Source organism: Capricornis sumatraensis, chromosome 20 (assembly GCF_032405125.1).
Source record: "Capricornis sumatraensis isolate serow.1 chromosome 20, serow.2, whole genome shotgun sequence".
Classification (NCBI taxonomy): Eukaryota; Metazoa; Chordata; class Mammalia; order Artiodactyla; family Bovidae; genus Capricornis; species Capricornis sumatraensis.
Window position 1 is genome coordinate 62,239,419 of NC_091088.1, and position 19,717 is coordinate 62,259,135.

At 51.8% G+C, this 19,717-nt stretch overlaps 2 protein-coding genes across 2 annotated transcripts; both read right to left on the reverse strand.

Annotated features, from left to right (window-relative positions):
- Positions 1–133: 133 nt before the first annotated feature.
- Positions 134–6,956, reverse strand: KLK6 (kallikrein related peptidase 6). The gene is made up of 5 exons (XM_068992540.1): positions 6,911–6,956; positions 6,149–6,305; positions 3,017–3,264; positions 1,437–1,573; positions 134–286 (listed from the first exon to the last, which is right to left on the reverse strand). Exons 1-5 carry the CDS (start codon positions 6,954–6,956, stop codon positions 134–136), a joined length of 741 nt encoding a protein of 246 aa, XP_068848641.1.
- An 8,448-nt stretch (positions 6,957–15,404) lies between these two features.
- KLK7 (kallikrein related peptidase 7) lies at positions 15,405–19,362 on the reverse strand. Its single transcript, XM_068992537.1, has 5 exons — positions 19,302–19,362; positions 18,673–18,832; positions 18,301–18,542; positions 17,950–18,086; positions 15,405–15,560 (listed from the first exon to the last, which is right to left on the reverse strand). The coding sequence occupies exons 1-5, from the start codon at positions 19,360–19,362 to the stop codon at positions 15,405–15,407; spliced, it is 756 nt and encodes a 251-aa protein (XP_068848638.1).
- Positions 19,363–19,717: the final 355 nt, after the last annotated feature.

The window sequence follows — 19,717 nt, forward strand, 5'->3', positions numbered from 1 at the left end:
TGATGAGAGGGTGGGGCTGGGGTAGAATCAGGAAGGGTTTGCACTGTGGTGTCACGGCTTTTTATTAAGCATTAGGATGGGGTGTGGGGAGGAGAGGGGGAAGAGGTCAAGAGGTGGAGGTCACAGGTCAGGATCAGTTGGCCTGAATGACTCTTTGGATCCAGTGACCGTATCTGCAGACATCAGTGTAGACGCCCGGCTTCTCCTTGGAGCCGCAGGGGACATTACCCCAAGACACGAGGCCTCGGAGGCGGTCGCCGCACACCAGCGGACCCCCGGAGTCGCCCTGTGGGTGAAGAGGGGGACAGAGTCAGACACAGACCCACAGGAGAAAGAAAAAGAGACGGCGACTTCCCTGGGGGTACAGTCGACCAGGAATCCTCCTGTGCATGGGATGTGGGTGCGATCCCTGTTCTGGGAAGAGTCCATGTGCCACGGAGCCGCTAAGGCTCTGCTGCAACTAGTGAGCCTGCGTGCCGCCACTCCTGAAGCCCGTGTGCCCAGAGTCCGTGCTCCACAGCGAGAGAAGCCACCGCAATAAAAAGCCCATCCACAATGAGAGAGCAGCCCCCGCTCACTGCAACTAGAGAAAGCCCCAACGAAGAGCCAGCGCAACCACAAACAAATAAATAACTGTAAAAATCTACTCTAAAAAAAAAAAAAAGAAAGAAAAACAGACAGAAGGAGACACAGAGAGACATACGGGGGGCGGGGTGGGGGGGGGGAAGATACTCAGAGATGGAGAGAATGACTCATATACAAAGAAAGAGAGACAGACAGACACAAAGTCACAGTCAGGGGAATAGAGACTGAGGGAGACTCAGAAACACAGACATCTCTAAAGGGAGGATGGACAGTCTCAGAAATGCGACTTCTCTTCCTGCCCTTTCCTTGCGTCCAAGTCACTGGGCATCACCTTTCTCTAGCTTTGTCTCCTTCTCCCTCTTGGGGGGTCTCTGCAGATCCTCCAGGGCAGAGGGGTCAGTTTGGGCATTGGAAGGAGAGTTCCAATGGACCATGTGGCAGGAACCCAAGTTAAAGGTATTTGGGAGAGAGGATGGGGCCCCTTTGCTCCCTGGCTAGGGTCTCCCTCTGCACAGCTTGGCTGTTTCCTAGCAGGATGGTGGGGGCTCTGTTGGAGGAGGGACAGTCTCCTGGCACCATCTGCCTCCTGACTGTGTCTGTCTGGTTTTTGATCTCTTCATCTCCATCCTTGTCTCTGCACTTCCTGTCTCTGTTAATTGGCTTTTTGTCTCTGCCTGTCCCTGTCTGTGTTTCTGTGTATGGAACTGAATCTCTCTCTCTCTTTTCATGCCTCTGATTCTCACCCAACCTGGCTCTATGTGTGTCTGTCCCTTCCATTTGCTCTATGTGTCTGTCTCTTCCTGCCTGTCTACGTCCTTGGCCTTGTAGCCAACGGGTCCCGGCGTCCTCACCTGGCAGGAGTCCTTCCCATGCTTCTCATCCCCGGCGCACACCATGTTTTGGGTGATCTGGCCAGGGTAGGCATGATCACACTCCTCACGGGACACTAGGTGGATGTACGCACACTGGATGGTGTTGGGGTATTCACCTGCAAAGAAAGATGGGCCATGATTACTTCCCAGTCCACCCTTCTCATTGATCCTCCAACATCTATAAATCCTCCCTCCCCTAATGGTTCCTATTTCCCACTGGTTCCATTATTCCTGTTTGTCACTCATTCTCAACACCCACTTCCACTGCCTGACTCCTGATTGGTCCTTCTTTCCATCACTCTTCCCTCCCATTGGCCTGTCTTCCTCACTAATTACCCCTTCTCTCAGTCAGGTTAGTTGCTCAGTCATGTCTGACTATTTGCAACCCCATGGACTGCAGCATGCCAGGCTTCCCTGTCCATCACCAACTCCTGGAGCATGCTCAAACTCATGTGCATTGAGCCAGTAATGCCATCCAACCATCTCATCCTCTGTCGTCCCCTTCTTCTCCTGCCTTCAGTCTTTCCCAGCATCAGGGTCTTTTTCAGTGAGTCAGTTCTTCACATCAGATGGTGAAAGCATTGGGGCTTCAGCTTCAGCATCAGTCCTTCCAATGAATATTCAGGATTGATTGCCTTTAGAATTGACTGGTTGGATCTACTTGAAGCCCAAGGCATTCTTAAGAGTCTTTTCCAGCACTACAGTTCAGTCTTCATTTCCTATTGGTTTTCCCTTTCTCTTAGGTCCCGCCTCCACTTGTCACTTTTCCACTGGCCCCGCCTTCTTCAGTATTCGCTTCCTCTATTAGTCGCTCCTCTGTTATAGCCCTTCCTCCTTCACCGGACCTGTTCTCCCATTGGCTCATCCTGATTGGTCACCACTTGACTGTGTGCCTTTCCTAACTGGTCCCTTCTTTCCTCGTTAGTTCTCCCTTCCTATTGGCCCTTCATCCAAAGCTGTGCTCCCTCATTGGTCGCTTCCTAAATGGCCTCGTGTTCCCCTGTTGATTCCCCCTTCTTTTTTGGCTCTTCATTCACAGGCCCACCCTCCATGGTTCCTGCTGATCCCTTGGGTTTATTTCTGCCTCTAGTCCTTTATCTACTGACCCCTCTTGACCTTTGACTCTTCTCTTCTCACCTCCACCATCAGTTTTCTCTACACTGTTCGCTTTCTTGATCAACATCCTTCAGCTGGCTTCCCTGCTTTATTGATCTCTCTTCTTCCATTAGTCCCTCCTCTGTTTATCCTTTCTTGATCATCCTGATCAGTCCTTTTTGACACTTGGCCCCCTTCCTGATTGATATCTCCGCAGGGACCTTCCCTCCTCATTGACCCTTCATGGCATGTCCCACAACTCCATTTCAACCAGCTGTTGGTCTGCTCTCTTCGCTGACTGTTCACTTGTTAGCCCAGCTCTCATATTTGCCCTCCCTCCCCATTGAACTTTCACCCACTGATTCACTCTCCCACTGACTCTCACCATGAACAACCCCGCCCCCCCCAGTCACGACCCATCACCCAGTGATGACAGGTCACTGCATCATTCTCCCCCTACTGACCATCTGCCATCTTGCCCCAGCCTAGGATGTGGCATCTGGTGTGGTTGGCTGAGCAGTCTCTTTCCAGGGCCAGAGGCTGGATATGTTCAGAGAACCTGGCCGGCCGTGACAGACACAGCAGCATGATGTCCTGGTCGTGGGTGGCAGCGTTGTAGCCCGGGTGGACCACGGTCCGGATGACAGAGCTCTCCTCCTGGAAAAACTCCCTTTGCTGAAGGTTGTGCTTCCCCAGGTAGACCTGCAGATTCCTGGGAAAGGAAAGGGTGGGGTCTCGCCTGGAGCCCTTTGGACTGCAGCTGAGACTCCGGAGGGGGCTACGGTGGGAGATGGGGTAGCCTGGTGCACCAAGAACCATCTGGCCTGCTGCTTGCCTCACAGTCTTCCCAGCTCAGCAAATGACAAATCCATCCTTTCAGAATAACCCTGGAGGCTATTTGCGACCCTTTATGTGTTGCTTCATATCCAAGCTGTCCAGAAATCTTTTTGTCTCACCAAAGCATATCCAGAATCTGACCACTTCTCTCCCCCCACACTGCTACCATCTTGGTCTGAGCCACCATAATCTCTTACCTGGACTGCAGCCTCACTGGACTCCTGGTTTCTACCTTTGGTCCTCTCTAGTCTGTCTTCCACAAAGCAGCCAGGGCCATTTTTAACAATACAAGCCAGCCATGTACTTCCTGTGCTCAGTACCCTCCCATGACTCCCATCTTGCTCAGAATAAAGGCCAAAATGCCCACTGTGGTCCATAAAGTTCTGCACAATCCGTCCCCATTATCCGTCAGCTGTGTCCCACTCTCGTTCTCTTTCTGCTCCAGCCACACAGGCTTCCCGGCCTTTCCTTGGACACAATAGTCATCCTCTCACCCCAGGACCTTTGCACTGGTTGTTCCACCTGCCAGCAACTCTTTCTCCCAGATACCTGCATGCCTCACTCCCTCACCGCCTTCAAATGTCACCTTCTCAGTGCAGCCTTCCCTGGAGACTCAATCACAGGGCAAATATTCAGACTTCCCTGGTGGTCCGGTGGTTAAGAATTCATCTGCCAGTGCAGGGGACACGGGTTCGATCCCTGGTCTGGGAAGATCCTACATGCTGCGGAGTGACCAAGCCCATGCACCACAATTACTGAGCCCACAGCCACAACTAACATCTGAAGCCCTCACGCGCTACAGCCTGTGCTCTGCAACAAGAGAAATGATAGCAGTGAGAAGCCTTCCCACCGCAGCTAGAAAGTAGCTCTCACTTGTGCAGCAATGAGGACTCAGTACGGCCAAAAATAAAAAACATATATATTATTTTTTTAAAAGATGAGATTTTTGTTTTAGTCAGATATATCCTTCTTAGCACCTAGACCAGGGTCTGGCCTATGACAGACATTGAAAAAATATTTGTGAAATGGATCAAAGCGTTGCTCCCTTGCTCAGAAATTTTCTGTAGTTCCCTATTACCCTCAGAATAAAGCTCACGTGCCTAATCCCACTATTCTCTGACCCTCAGTGAACTGGTCATTTTCCTTAGAACTCTCTTCAGACTGTTGCCACCTCGGGTCTTTGGGCCTTCATTTCTTCCACCCGGGATGCTCAGCCTGCTTCTTCATTTGGTTCCCCTTTCCCGTTCATTTTCTGTGCCTCAGCTTAAATTTTATCTCATCAGAAAGTCCTTCCTGATACCCTCTTCGGTCTAAAGCAGGTACTTCTGTTCTTTTCTCTCATGGAGCCACCCCTGTTTTTCCCTTTCATTGGGCTTAGAGTAATTTGTGATTATATATTTCTTTTTTGTCTTCCCCCAAGGATTCGACAACTGTCTTCCGGTGCCTTTCTACTCCAGCGTTCCGAAGGGCAGAGACTCTGGGTAGCTCGCTCCATCTTTGCTGAGTCCCCATGGCCCAGCTCAAATCTCGCATTTGTGGCTGCCCTTGGTCAATGTGCACTGAATGAATGAATGAGGATGGTGAGAGTGAAGCCAGGTTTCCCTGTGTTTGAGGGAGACCACCCTGGAGGTCCTTGAGTCCTCGACCCTGCAAGGGGGGAGACAGGTCTCCCCCTGATGCCACAGGGGCACGACATCTCTTGGTTTATCACTTGTTACTTCTCTGAGCTTCAGCTTCTACATCTGCAAAATGGGTCTGAAAAATCTGTTACTGGGCTTCCTTGATGGCCTAGATGGTAAAGTGTCTGCCTGCAATGCGGGAGACCTGGGTTTGATCCCTGGGTCGGGAAGATCCCCTGGAGAAGGAAGTGGCAACCCACTTCAGTATTCTTGCCTGGAAAATTCCATGGACGGAAAAGCCTGGTAGGCTACAGTCCACTGGGTCGCAGAGTCGGACACGACTGAGCGACTTCAATTTCTTTCTCTCTTTCACTGTGCGGGATTCCGTGTGCCTAACTAGACGCATGGTCCATAGTTAGCACTGAAAAAAATGGAGGCTGTTGTTCCCCTAACTACTGATTATTAGCGCCCTGAGGATTGGTCCTGGGCCTGTGGTTGTTTAGTTGCTAAGTCGTGTCTGACTCTTATGACTCCATGGACTGTGTAGCCCGCCAGGCTCCTCCGTCAATGGGATTCTCCAGGAATGAATGCTGGAACGGGTTACATTTCCTTCTCCAGGGGATGTTTCTGAGCCAGGGATTGAACCCGTGTCTCTTGCGTCTCTTGCACTGGCAGGCGGGTTCTTTACCACTAGTGCCACCTGGGCAGCCCTTTCCAGGGTGCTCCTAAAACTGTAAACCAGAACTTGCTGCTTCCCTGATGAAAACCCTAGGTGGCTTCCCCCTGCACTTGGAGTTAAATCCACCCCTCCCTACAGGGCCCGGTAAGGTCCACCTTCCCCATTTAGAAGGTCGGCTTATTAAAGCAGCAGTTTTGCTTGTTTTCGTTACTGCTCTGTCCGCTCCCCCCCACCCCCATCCCAGGGCCCCAGACACTGCCTGGCACGGATACTGTACTCAGTTAAATACTGGCCAGTTGAGCTGCCGTCTATGGGGTCACACAGAGTCGGACACAACTGAAGCAACTTAGCAGCAGCAGCAGCAGCAGTAGTTGAGCCTGGTTATCAGACAGCGTCATGACATGGGAGTCACGCAATTCTGCAAGAACCCTGCAGGACCTAGCGGCAGCGAGGACACTCACGGTTTTTTGCAGTGGGCAGCGGTGAGGACCCACAGTGGGTGAATGAGGACGCCTCCGCAGAGCAAGTGGCCCGATGTGTAGAGGGCAGCTTGGTAGGGGTGAGACGTCTGCTCACAGGGTCCACCGTGGAGCACCTTATTCTGCTCCTCTGCTTGGGCTGAGGGAGGGTCTGAGTGAGAGGGGAGGTCTGGAGGTGTCGGCAACAGCCCCCCAAGCTGAACCCCATTGCTGCCTTGATCACCAACTTCATCTCCATCCCCACCGCCAGAGCCAAACCCATCCCTAAACTTTCCTGTCTTTAAACCTGTGCATGCCTGCTAAGTCGCTTCAGCTGTGTCTGACTCTTTGCAACCCCATGGACTATAGCGCACCAGGCTCCTCTGTCCTTGGGATTCTCCAGGCGAGAATACTGGAGTGGGTTGCCCCACCCTCTTCCAGGGGGTCTTCCTGACCCAGGAACCAAAGCTGTGTCTCTTACGTCTCCTGCATTGGCAGGCAAGTTCTCTACCACTAGCGGCCACCTGGGAAGCTCATCTTTAAACCCACCTCCGACCAGTTTCCCCATGTCCCAAACCAACCTCAACCTCTTCCCCATCTTGAAGCCCACTTCCTACCCCTTCCCCACCTGCATCCCTCATCCCTCATTTAAACTCCCCAATGTCTTCCTCATTCTAAGCCCCCTCCCCGGCATCTCTTCCCCCATCAACCACCCCCTAGCCCACGCCCAAACTGACTCCCTCACACCACCGCCCTTTTGCCCACCTGCAGCGACCAGAACCAGCGCTACGACCAGCATCTTCACGGCCATTCCTGAGAAGGGAAGCCAAATGCTGCATTAGTCCCAGCCTCAGAGTTCGCCCAGGCTCCTCCCTCGCCATCCTCCCCATCCTCCCCAGCTGGCCATGCTCTTCTGGCCCTTGGCTCCCGCCCCTCCCATTTGGCCTCCCTGTCTCTTATCTTCCCAACCCTCGCCCCCCATCTGAGGGTCCCACGAAGGCGGGTGCCAGGAGGCCCCAGGACCTGCTCTTCACTTTGCCCTTCTCCGTGTGTTCCTACACTCGTTCTCTTTCTCCTCTTGGCTCTAGTTCGCCTGTTCAGTGAACAGGACGGAGGGCCCCTGACGCTCTTCCCTTGCCCTGGGGTTTCTCCCTTTCCCCTTGGCTCTGAGCTTACCTGTCACTCGCCTCCACACCTGGGGCTTCTGCTGGGGCCGGCTGCGGGGGGGCGCCAGGGGTGGGATGGGCCGGTTCTTGGGTTGGGGTCAGGGACAGGAGGTGTCCCAAATGGATGAATGGACAGGGAGACGGAAAGAGTCAGAAGTGCAGGGAGCTGGGCAGAAAGAAGGCACGCTGAAAGCAGAGGCAGGCAGAGATAGAGGGCTGAAAGCAGAAAATGAGGGCGCCCAGGGCCTGGCGGACAGACACCCCAGCACCCTGGCCTGCCTGGAAGAGGCCCGTCCTGTCCTCAGATGCTCCCATGCTTCCTTTTAACCCCTGCCGCCCTGGGCCCCTGGAGCAGGAGGCGGCCCCGCCCTTTCCTCCTTCCCCGGGCCTCCCACACACATTCCTCCCACCCCCACAGAGCTGCTCCTGCTAACCCTTGATCCCGGGTTCAAGGGAGGGGGGTGCAGGTGCCTGAGTGCACCAGGGGGGCGACTCCCGACTCCCGGGTGGAGGAAGGAGGGGCTGGGGGCTGAGAATTCTGGACCTCCAAGGAGAAAGGGGCTGGAAGTCTGCACACCTGGATCTAAAGGCAGGAAGGGCAGGAGCTTGTCCTCAGTTCCTAGACTTCTAGGTCCTCTAGCACGACAGGGTAGGAGGACCCCAGAAGGCCTGCATCCCCGGCAAGCACGCAGTACCCCCTGCCTCCAAAACTCCCACCGCTCCTGTGAGCGCTCTGGGGCTTGCGGGCCGTCAGTGCCCCGGGGCTCGGGCCGCCAGGCGGCAAGGGTTCAGTGGGGTTGGGGTGATTCACGCACCTGCCCTTAAGTTGCCTCTGTGGGTGTTCAAGAGCCTCCGTGTCCCCGCAAGACAGAGCAAGCCGACCAGCAAGAGAGCGTGTGTCACCAAGCCGGTCCCCACCCTGGCCCCAGGCTGGGGTGCAGAGCCAGGCGCTGTGCGGAAAGGGCCTTCGAACAATCGGGCTTTGTCCGCCCCCAGCACCCTGTGCCATGCTCCCAGCACCTCCATTTCTCAAGCTCTCTTCCGGGCAGGCGGACGGGCGCCTTCATCAATAACTTCCCTTTGTCCCTCTCCGACTGTGCTTTGATTGTCCGTCCACCTCTGGCCGGATACCAGGGCTCTTGACCCTCCTGGCCCCCCTCTTCCATGTCTCTGTCTGTGCATCTCTCTCCCTGGCGGTGGTGGCGGTGCCTCCATCTCTTTTTCTCTGTCTGCTTGTGTCTCAGCATCCTTTGCTCTTTATCTTTTTCTCTGTATCGCTGTCTTTCCCCCTCGATTTTCTGTGTTCCCACTGACATGCTAAATCTCTCTTCTTGCCTCTCCTAGCTTCCCCCCTGCGTTGCCAGGAGAAGTGTGTGTATGCACAGAGGGGTGTTAACCCCTGGAGAAGCAGCAACCTGGAGGTGGGAGCCCCAGGGGAGCTAGTGGGACCCAGGGGGACTTCAGGACTTGATTTGCATGTCTATGGAAATAAGCATGGGCCATGGAAGTTGGCAGGGATGCAGGAACATTGCGGAGCCGCGTGGGAACGTGATAAGTAATGGGGATTCAGGAAGCCACGGAGGCGTCCAGGGAAGATTTGAAGAGGTGTCTTTGAACTTGAACTTGGGATCAGGAAGAGAATGGGGGTAGTTCACGGATCTGGCCCAGGTGGGGAAGCAACTGACTGGTGATGAGCTGGAGCCCTGAGGGTGTGTGTGGCCACGTGGCGGGGAAATGGGTGTGGTGATCAGAAGGGAAGGGTGGGATGGAAAATGGAAGCTTTGGGGAAAGTCATTGGGTAGTAAGTCCAGCTGATAGGAATAATGTCTACCTCAGCAACCAGCGTGGGCCTGGCAGTACAGGTTAACATTTAATTCTTGCATTAAATCAGATTGTCACCACCTTTGCTCGGGCCCCGTCACCTTTGGGATGAAAACCGATTTGGCATTTGATATGCTCTCTCTTGCCTGGAGAATCCCCAGGGACAGAGGAGCCTGGAGAGCTATGGTCCATAGGGTCACAAAGAGTCGGATAGGGTGGAAAGCAATGGAGCAAGCAGGCATGCTTTCCAGGGAAGCTCCTCCCACCCCCACCCTCAGCCTCCCCCAGCCTCCCCCAGCCCTTCTCACTCACCTCCCCACTGAACTCAGCATCTTCTTCTGAGGATCCCCCATCCTCCCAAATATCAGGCTGGACCATTCACAGCCACTGATCCCCAAGCACTGTCCCCCCACCTCCTCTCTCTGTGTGATCCCCTCTCTCCATCCCCATGTCCCTGGTCCCAGGTCAAACCTGCTCCTCTCCCATCTGGACCATTATCGCAAATTCTTTCTTTTCTCCGTATCCTTCACGTGACCTCAGAGGCATCTCCCTGTGTCCAGAGCTGACCTTGCCTCTGTCCTGCTCGCACCCCTGGCCTGGGTCCCTCAGCATCACCAGGACAAAAGTCCCAGCCCTTCAGCATTCAGGGCAGCTTTGGCCAATAGGAATATAATGCCAGGGACACGTGCACTTTTAAATTTTCTAGCAGCCACCACAATTTTTTTTAAGTAAAATATTCATTTTAATATCTCATTTAGCTCAATGCATCCAAAACAATATCATTTCAATGGGACATCAAAATACAATTTTAAGGAGGCGGTTTGCTTTCTTATTTTATGTGTAATAAGTGTTTGAATCCCACATGTCTTTTACACATATGTGGGTGGGTGCTAAGTTGTTTCAGTCATGTCTGACTCTTTGTGACCCCATGGACCGTAGCCCGCCAGGCTTCTCTGTCCACGGGATTCTCCAGGCAAGAACCCTGGAATGGGTTGCTATGTCCTCCTCCAGGGGATCTTTCTGACTCAGGGATCAGACCCGGGTCTCCTGTATTGGCAGGTGGATTCTTTACCCTTTGAGCCACCAGGGATGCCCCCTTTACGCTTACAGCACCCCTCAATTGGAACTTGCCGTATTTCACTAGTCTGGAGACACCGAGGTGAGTGGCTGCCTTATTGCCTGGAGCAGCTCCGCTCCACTTGTCTTCTAGGGCTGCAGCCATGGAGACTAGCAGTTTTCCTGAACCATTCATTACATGTCTTCCAGCCTCTAAGCCTTCGCTTATGCTCTTCCCTTCTCCCACAATGCTCTTCCCACCTCCTCCTGGCAACAACTTGCCATTGCTTCATCATTACCTCCTTCAGGAAGGCGTCCCTGAACACCACCCAACTTCCAGCCCCTTGCAGGTGGGTTAGTCACTCTCATTGGAGTTCCTAGAGCAGGTGGCTCCTTCCTATCACCATCTGGGTCCATCTCCCACACTTGCACCATGAGCTCCTTGAGAGCAGACCCTAGGACTGACTCATCCCTGTGTCCCAAGTACCAGCACAGGACTTGGCCCAGAGGAAGCCTTAGGAAATGTTGACCAAGCGATTAAATGATTTCATTACACCCACTCCTGTTTTACAGAAAAGAAAACTGAGGCTCAGAGAAGGGAATTTAGTTGCTCAACCTCGAACACCCAGAAAACGATGGAGCCCGAACTGCAACTCAACCTCCAACATGGCCGTGGACACGGCCCATCTCTTGGGTGCCACCTATGGATCCCCCTTACTACTCCATGGGATGGGCGGATTTTTGAGGAGCTGCAGAGAGCCCCTTAGGAAAGGAGGGAGGTGGTCCTCAGTGGGGAGTGGAAGAGGCTCTAACAGAGAGAGTGAAGTGCCCACCTCTAGGCATTTGCCAGTGGCCTTCACGGTTCTGCCATCCCCACACGCCATGCATGCTCATCCTCTGCAAAAGTCTTCAATGAAGAAAATGTTTGGGACTTCCCTGGTGGCCCAGCGGTTAAGATGCCACCTTCCAGTGCAGGGGGTTAAGGCTCAGTTCCTGGTCAGGAAGCTGAGATCCCTCATGCCTTGGGGCCAAAAAACCAAAAACATAAAGCAGAAGTAATATTGTGACACATTCAAGAAAAGACTTTAAAAATAGTCCATGTTACAAAAAAAAAACTTGAAAAAAAGAAAATGTTTTATTAGAAAACTTTATGAAAGTAGAAGCAAGAAGAAGAGCCAGAAGTTACAAACTGTAAAAATCAACCCTCACTGCAGGCTGACTCTATGTCAGACACTGTTCATGCACTTTCTGAATATTAAATTTATTCTTTGTAACAGCCATGGGAAACAGATGCTCTTTCCCTCATTTCTGGGGTGAACAGGGGACTTCCCTGGTGGTCCAGTGGTTAAGACTTTGCCCTCCCAATGTGGGTTCAACTCCTGGTCAGAGAGCTAAGGTCCCACACACTGAGGGATGTGGCCAAAAGTTTAAAGAAAAATTAAAAAAAAAAAAAGGATGAAGGAATTTGAGAAGGAGGGGACATATGTATACCTATGGCTGATTCATGTTTATACATGGCAGAAACCAACACAGTACTGTAAAGCAATTATCATTCAACTAAAAATAAATTAATTTTTTTTAAAAAAGCACAATACCAGAAAAAACAAAAACAGAAACAACAACTACTTCTGTAAACCCTTCGTGGAAACACCAAATCTTATAATAAATTCTTCTGAACGTCCCTTTACTGAGATACCATGATTCCCACTGTGTGCAGTTTCTTCCATTCCAAGAAGCAAGAAACTTGATTTATTCTACTTCAAAAAAAAAAAAAAAAAAAAAAAGGACGAAAGAACAAAGGTGGGGGAGTGATGCACTCAAAGGCAAATAGCTCACAACTGCCAGAATGGGATTGGCATCGAAAAGCCATTTCTAGAGTCAGTGTCTTTAATGAATACAGTGTACTGTCTGCCCAGAGAAAAAAGGAGTTGTTTTTAAAAAAAAAATTCAACAAGAGAGAACGCTCAAGTCGTTGCAAAACAACCCACCTTCAGATTTGCATAAAGATCCGCCTAGAGGCATAGTCAACTATCCCCAGGTTGACCTAGTGAAACTGCGATGTTTTGTTCTTTTAAAAATGTTTAGATTGAATATGGATTTAGAGAGAGGGGATGTTGATGGGGCTTCACAAAGGTAGTGGCCAAATACTCTGTTTGCGTGGCATGGGAGATTTTAGTTCCCTGATCAGGGGTTGAACCTTTGCTTCCTGCAGTCGAAGTCCAGATTCTTAACCACTGGCCCACCAAGGAAAGTCCCTCAAAGCCTTTTGACATTCCTTAAACTTGACACTTAAATGTGCCAGTAAATTTGGAATGTGAGCAAATTTGGAAAACTCAGCAGTGGCCACAGGACGGGAAAAGGTCATTTTTCATTCTAGTCCCAAAGAAAGGCAATGCCAATGAATGCTCAAACTGCCACACAATTGCACTCATCTCACATGCTAGTAAAGTAATGCTCAAAATTCTCCAAGCCAGGCTTCAACCATACGTAAACTGTGAAATTCCAGATGTTCAAGCTGGTTTTAGAAAAGGCAGGGGAACCAGAGCTCAAATTGCCAACATCTGCTGGATCATCGAAAAAGCAAGAGAGTTCCAGAAAAACATCTATTTCTGCCTTATTGACTATGCCAAAGCCTTTGACTGTGTGGATCACAATAAACTGTGGAAAATTCTGACAGAGATGGGAATACCAAACCACCTGACTGCCTCTTGAGAAATCTGTATGCAGGTCAGGAAGCAACAGTTAGAATGGGACATGGAACAACAGACTGGTTCCAAATAGGAAAAGGAGAACGTCAAGGCTGTGTATTGTCACCCTGCTTGTTTAATTTATATGCAGAGTACATCATGAGAAACCCTGGGCTGGACAAAGCACAAGCTGGAATCAAGATTGCAAGGAGAAATATCAATAACCTCAGATATGCAGATGACACCGCCCTTATGGCAGAAAGTGAAGAACTAAAGAACCTCTTGATGAAAGAGGAGAGTGAAAAAGTTGGCTTAAAGCTCAACATTCAGAAAACTAAGATCATGGCATTTGGTCTCATCACGTCATGGCAAATAGATGGGAAACAATGGAAACAATGGCTGACTTTATTTTTTGGGCTCCAAAATCACTGCAGATGGTGACTGTAGCCATGAAATTAAAAGACGCTTACTCCTTGGAAGGAAAGCTATGGCCAACCTGGACAGAGACATTACTTTGCCAGCAAAGGTTTGTCTAGTTAAGGCTATGGTTTTTCCAGTAGTCATGTATGGATGTGAGAGTTGGACTATAAAGAAAGCTGAGTGCTGAAGAATTGATGCTTTTGAACTGTGGTCCAACTGTTGGAGAAGAGTCTTGAGAGTCCCTTGGACTGCCAGGAGATGCAACCAGTCCATCCTAAAGGAAATCAGTGCTGAATATTCATTGGAAGTACTGATGCTGAAGGTGAAGCTCCAATATGTTGGCCACCCAATTTGAAGAGCTGACTCATTTGAAAAGACTGTGATGCTGGGAAAGATTGAAGGCAGGAGGAGAAGGGGACGACAGAGGATGAGATGGTTGGATGGCATCACCGACTCAACAGACATGAGTTTGAGTAAACTCTGGGAGTTGGTGATGGACAGGGAGGCCTGGCATGCTGCAGTCCATGGAGTCACACAGAGTCGGACATGACTGAGCGACTGAACCGAACTGAGCTGAAACTTGACACAGATTCAGAGGCAGGAAGAGATTGGGTGTCTGAACTCTGGTCTGACGGAGGAGGGGGCTTTGCGCTGGAACGCCAGAGGAAGTTAAGACATTCTGCAGGGACAGTGGAACTCCTGCAATACGCAGAGGGGTGGGAGAGTGGGAGGTGAGGAGAGAAGGAAAGTGGATGAAGCTTCTACAAGAGGAGAATGCTGACTGGGAGGGAGTTCTGGAGGAGCAACTGGAAAGACTGGCAGGAGAGGATCCCTTTGTCAGCAGCTTCTGATGTGTGACTCCCCCGGGGAGCCTCTGATGGCAGCAGCAGGGGTGTGGCCAGGCTGAGTCACTGGGGCTTCTCCCTCCTCCCTTTGTGAGGCCCCTTCTTGAGGATAGGAGCCCACCTACCGGGTTCCCAGCCCCCTATCTCCCCTGACACCCTGGAGGCTGCGTGTTCACTTTCGGTCACACAGCCCCTTGCGTGACCCAGGGGTCCTGTCTTCCTGCCAGCCTTCTGCTTCCACCTTGTACTCCTAATACATCACCTGTGGAATGCCTAGAAACACTTTCACATCCCTCTACACCCTGATGAAGTGGCATATTCTCTAATGCTGCCCTTTTACTCTCTCTGCCTTATTATTCTTTCTCTCTCCCATTTTACAGATGAGGAAAACTGAGACCTGGAAAATGGAAAAAAATATGCCACTGGGCAGGGAGGCAGGACAAGGGGCCAAACATCAGATATATTTTTCTTTCCCATCTCCCTCTCTTCAGGGTGACTTCTCCTCCACTTTGGAGCTCCAGAGCTTCTCCACCTTTGTTTTCCAGGCTATTAAAGTGCACACCCACAGAAAAGTAAGTGGAAGTAAGCAGGCGCCCCGTGACTACCACCGTATGCAGGCTGGTACACGTCCTTTCAGGCTTTATTTTGTGAATATTTTCATTTTACACAGTGAGAACCACATACACATATATTTCTGTATATTCCTTCCTTCATTTAACATCACACCGCATAAACATGCTCACATGATACTAAGAATTCTGCGTAATTATTATCCTTAACAGCTTCAGAATATCTTTGCCTCAAACCAGCCTACTGTTTGAACAATCCACTGTTTCTAGACACCTTCTGTGTTTCCACTATTTTGTTATGAAAAATAACATTGTGATAAATTCAAACTTTGCTCCGCATTTTGCATTTTTTTTTTTAAAGTAGACAACTAGAATTACTAGTCAAACGTGAAGGACAAAACAAATGTCCCCACTCAAATCACCACTGCCAAATCACCTTCCGTAAAAACTGTATGAATTTACAGTTTCAGTGGCAGAGAGGGCTGGTCTCACTGCATCCTTACCAACATCAAGGTTTTTGTATTTGTTTGGTTTTTAGGTCCTTACTGATTTGATTGGCTTACACACATATTGTTTCGGTTTTGACACGCCTCTCAGGAAAGATAAAGTCAAGTAGGACTGTAGGTCACTGAGGGTCTTATTTCTGTCAATTTCCTGTTCCAGAGCGTAGGGATGGACAGATGGGAGTGGAGAGATTAGCGATATCTTCTCATGGTCTCTTTTATCCAGTCGACATACTTGCAGACTTGGGTATAGACACCTGGGTCATTGGGTTGGCCGCAAGGGAAACTCCCCCAGGACACCACGCCTTGCAAGGTACCTTTGCACATGAGTGGTCCCCCTGAATCACCCTGGAAGGGATAAAGCAAATTAGCTGCAGCTTCAGAGGGAGGATCCTGCCCCCGCCTCAGGTGTCAGTCTTTGTCAGGCGGACCCTGGATTTCCACCACGACTAACGGGGAGAGATTCATTGTTTCTGGGGACCAATGGAAGAGCAGAAATTATGGCCATCGAGGAGAAGAGAAACCACGTTCTCTAAAGACATTGGCTTGAGCCCCAGCCCATGGGACCAATCACAGGGAAAGGGCGGGGCTTCTGGCGGTCAAAGCCCCATTTCTTCCGTATCTTTGGGGATTCTGGCACCAAGCCAAGGGAGGAAAGCGTAATGTCTCCAGGGGATGGATAGATGTGCGAAAGAGGGATGGGGTGGCCCTGGAACCCAGGGGCCAAACTGATGACATAATTCACAAGGCCCAGTGCCAAATGGAAATGCAAAGAATTCCCTGGCGGTCCATTGGTTAGGACTTGGCACTTTCACTGCCGTGGCCTGGGTTTGAGCTCTGGTGAGAGAACTAAGATCTCCCAAGTGATTTGGCATTGCCAAAAAAAAAAAAAAAAGAGAGAGAGAAAGAAAATGTGGGCTCCATAGCTCAAAAAGTATTAAGAATTTCAAAACAGCAACAGGAATGTGTTAAACCAAGCATGGGACGCTTCCGAGTGTGGGACCCTGTGTCACAGGACGACTCTCACATTCAAGAAGCTGGCCGTCACTAGGGGAGGAACAGGATGCCTTACTCTTTGGGACACACATTCCTGTCCCATCACCCTCACACATATGGTGCCCCCATTCCTGACAGCTGAGGGTGCAGGTGAGAGGCGAAGGAGTGGGGGCAGGGAGGTATGGGGAGAGAGACAAGGAAAGGCAAAGAGTCACAGAGAAAAGGAATGGAGGGGACCCTCCGTGGTGGTCAAGTGGCTAAGAATCCACTTTCCAGTGTCGGGGGACATGGGAGCTCAGGGAACTAAGATCCCACATGCTGTGGGACAATGAAGAGGAAAAAAAAAAAGGAAGAGAAGTATAGCCAAGGATGAAGAAGAGGTTGCCAGCGGGAGTGGAGGGGGCAACACAGATGGAAAGAATGAAATGAAATTCAGTGAAAAGAGAGATGTGGGAAGATGGTGCTCAGAGATAGAGTGAAAGCGAAGGTCACTCAGTCGCGTCTGACTCTTTGTGTCCATGGAATTCTCCAGGCCAGGTACTGGAGTGGGTAGCCTTTCCTTCTCCAGGGGATCTTCCCAACCCAGGGATCGAACCTAGGTCTCCCACTCTGCAGGCAGATTCTTTACCAGCTGAGCCACCAGGGAAGCCCAAGAACACTGGAGTGGGTCTTCCCTTCTCCAGTGGGTCTTCCCAACCCAGGGATCAAAGTGGGGTCTCCTGCATTGTAGGTGGATTCTTTACCAACTGAGCTATCACAGAGAGGGGGTTACAAAGAAGAAGGGAGAGAGAATTCTTGGCTTAAGACTGGGTCCCAAGGGAGGGGAGTGAGACCTTAACTTCAAGCACCCAATCTCAGTAATTGCAATAAATACTATTTTAATGCAATACCTTAAAAATTGAATTTAATATGAAAAAGTTCATGATGAACACTGTATCCCAATTTCAGATAAAGGGTCAGGTACCAGGCTGTGCTGAGACTCACTGAAGCCTGAGGTAGATGAGAAATTCAGTAAGACTGAGGCCTCTTTATTGAAAATTCCGATATTTTGTTCATCGTGGACTCTTGCATGAATTGACAAAATATTGCATTAGAAAGTGATTTATCTCGATTCCTGAGTTTTGGGCGCCTCTTCCCCTGTAAAGTTTGTGTTCGGGGGCGTCACGGGTGACTCAGTCGGTAAAGAATCTGCCTGCAATGCAGGACACCTGGGTTTGATCCCTGGGTCAGGAAGATCCCTTTGACAAGAAAATGGCAACCCACTCCAGTGTTCTTGCCTGAAGAATCCCATGGACAGAGGAGCCTGGTGAGTTACAAAGCTCCATGGAGCTGCAAAGAGTCAGACACGACTGAATGACTAAACCACCACCACTGTGTTCATGGGTTGCGCGATACTCAACAAAGATGTCAATTTAAAAATAAATACAGTTTGTGTTTGAAGCCAAGGCCACACATGCCTACCCTTTGGCCCACAGGTTCCCCATCCCCAGACCCTGCTGTTCATTTTTCTGCCTCATCCTCAGGGTCACATCAGCTGGCAGTGGGCTCCCACTACTGACCTGAGCAGAGAATGGGGTGGTGAGAGCTAGGAAAGCTGAGCCTGGGGCGGGGAGTGCAGGGGTGATGGAGAAGGCCCCGCACCAAGGTCACGTGCAGAGATTCTGGGTGAAGGGGGACAACGGGGGCCCTGTGCTCAGAGAAGCAGCCAGGGACCCGGGGCAGGGGAGGAGGGGGGTCTCACGTTGCAGGCGTTGGTGCTGGAGTTGGGGATGCCAGCGCAGAGCATGGAGTCTCCCAGCAAGTCCTTGTAAACCTTCCTGCAGTCTTGTGGGGAGATGAGCTTGACATCTGTGCACATCAGCTGCGCTGGAAAGGTCACTGCGGGATGGGGGGGGGTGCCAGTCAGAGGTCTGGGGTCTGGATGGGGAGAGGATGGGGGTCCAGGATTCTGGACCCTGAAGGACGAGGGGAGGAGCGGTGGGGGGAGGGGCTCCACATTCGGATTATGAAAGAGGGGCTGACTCCTGGTCTTCTGGGTCTGGGGGAGGAAGGGTCAGGGTCTGGGGCCCCTGGGTCTCCCAGGCAGCCTCACCATCAGGACTGGTGGTGGTGCCCCAGCCGGAAACGGTGCACATGGTCCCGGGGGGATCGCAGCGGGAAGGCAGGTTGACTTTCTTCACACTGGACGACAGCTTGGCCCGGCCATTCAGCTTCACCAGCATGATGTCGTTGGCGTGGGTCTGTGTGGAGTATCCCGGGTGGCGGAAGGACCGTCTGGCCTTGATCTTCTGGCCACCTACCAGCCGGTCACTGCCCATGTGCACGTTGTACTCACTGCAGGAGGGAACAGTGCTCAGAGAGACGCTGTGAGTGAGATGGGGGGGCAGGGACCCAGAGAGAGGGGGACGGGGACCAGGGGGGGGGGCAGGGACCCAGAGGAAGGGCTGGAAGCGCTCGCACGTACTTCATCATGCAGTGGGCAGCGGTGAGCACCCACTTCTCGTTGAGCAGCATGCCTCCGCAGTGGAGCTGATTGCCCTTGAGCAGGGCCACCTGCCAGGGCTGGGAGCCTCTGGGACACGGGACTCCATCAATAATCTTCTCCCCACTCTTGTCGCCCTGATCTGGACAGAGACATGGAGGAACAAGTGGGCAGCAAGCCTCAGAGGAAGACTGAGTCAGCTGCTAAGGGATTTGGAGACAGATGGAGACAGACAGACAAGGAGATAGGCAGAAAAGGAGAACAGTGCAGAAAGAGCAGGAGATGGAGACGGAGACAGAGACAGCCTGCTCAGAAACCCAGGAGGAGCATCTCGTCTGGGGGGCCACCGCCAAAGCTGAAGGGAGAGACGCTGCGTGCGGGAGACAGGGTCTGGGGGGCACAGAGACCCCGGGAGGCAGAAGGAAGCAGGAAGGAAGGAGGCAGAAGGCAGAGGAGTCTTGTCTTCCAAAGGAGGAAGCTGCTGGAGCCAAGGGAGGCCCTGAGCAGGCACAGCCAGAGAGAGGAGCCCCTGAGGAGGGTCAACGGGGCTGAAGATGGGAGGTCGGGGGCGAGCGCAGCCCCCCCCCCCCCACTCCCGGGCTGGTCCCCACCTTCCTGTGCAGCAGATCCCAAGGCGAAGGTCAGCAGCAGGATCAGCAAGGGTGTCGTCATGGTGACCCCTCTGAGCCTCTCAGGGGCTGCCAGGCAGGGAGGTGTCTCTTCTGATGCGACTGAGGACAGAGTTGGAGAAGCAGGAGTCCTGGCCCCCAGCCCCTCTTCCCTCAGACCCAGGACTCCAGGCCCCCAGACGCCCTTCCCCTGGGGACCCAGGAATCTGGGCTCCCATCCCTCCCCATCCACCAATCTGTATTCCTAGTTCCTTTTCCCATGAGACCTCAAATTCCAGACCTCCAGCCCCTCGACCGTCCGAACCAGGCGTCCAGGCTTCCCTCTGCCCCCTTCCCTCAGGAACAGGAGTCAGGGGTCCAGCCAGCCTCATCCGCCCCCTCTCCCCCTACCGTAGATG

What these genes read in the sequence shown, in the direction of transcription:
- KLK6 (XM_068992540.1), bottom strand. Translation starts at nt 6,956, where the DNA reads ATGGCCGTGAAGATGCTGGTCGTAGCGCTGGTTCTGGTCGCTGCAG. An exon ending in CTGGGGCAAGATGGCAGATG is followed by an intron (nt 1,574 to 3,016) that starts GTCAGTAGGGGG and finishes CTTTCTTTGCAG; the next exon opens with GTGAATACCCCAACACCATC. An exon ending in ATGGGAAGGACTCCTGCCAG is followed by an intron (nt 287 to 1,436) that starts GTGAGGACGCCG and finishes CTTCACCCACAG; the next exon opens with GGCGACTCCGGGGGTCCGCT.
- KLK7 (XM_068992537.1), bottom strand. Translation starts at nt 19,362, where the DNA reads ATGACGACACCCTTGCTGATCCTGCTGCTGACCTTCGCCTTGGGATCT. An exon ending in CACCACCACCAGTCCTGATG is followed by an intron (nt 18,087 to 18,300) that starts GTGAGGCTGCCT and finishes CCCATCCCGCAG; the next exon opens with TGACCTTTCCAGCGCAGCTG. An exon ending in CCAGCACCAACGCCTGCAAC is followed by an intron (nt 15,561 to 17,949) that starts GTGAGACCCCCC and finishes TATCCCTTCCAG; the next exon opens with GGTGATTCAGGGGGACCACT.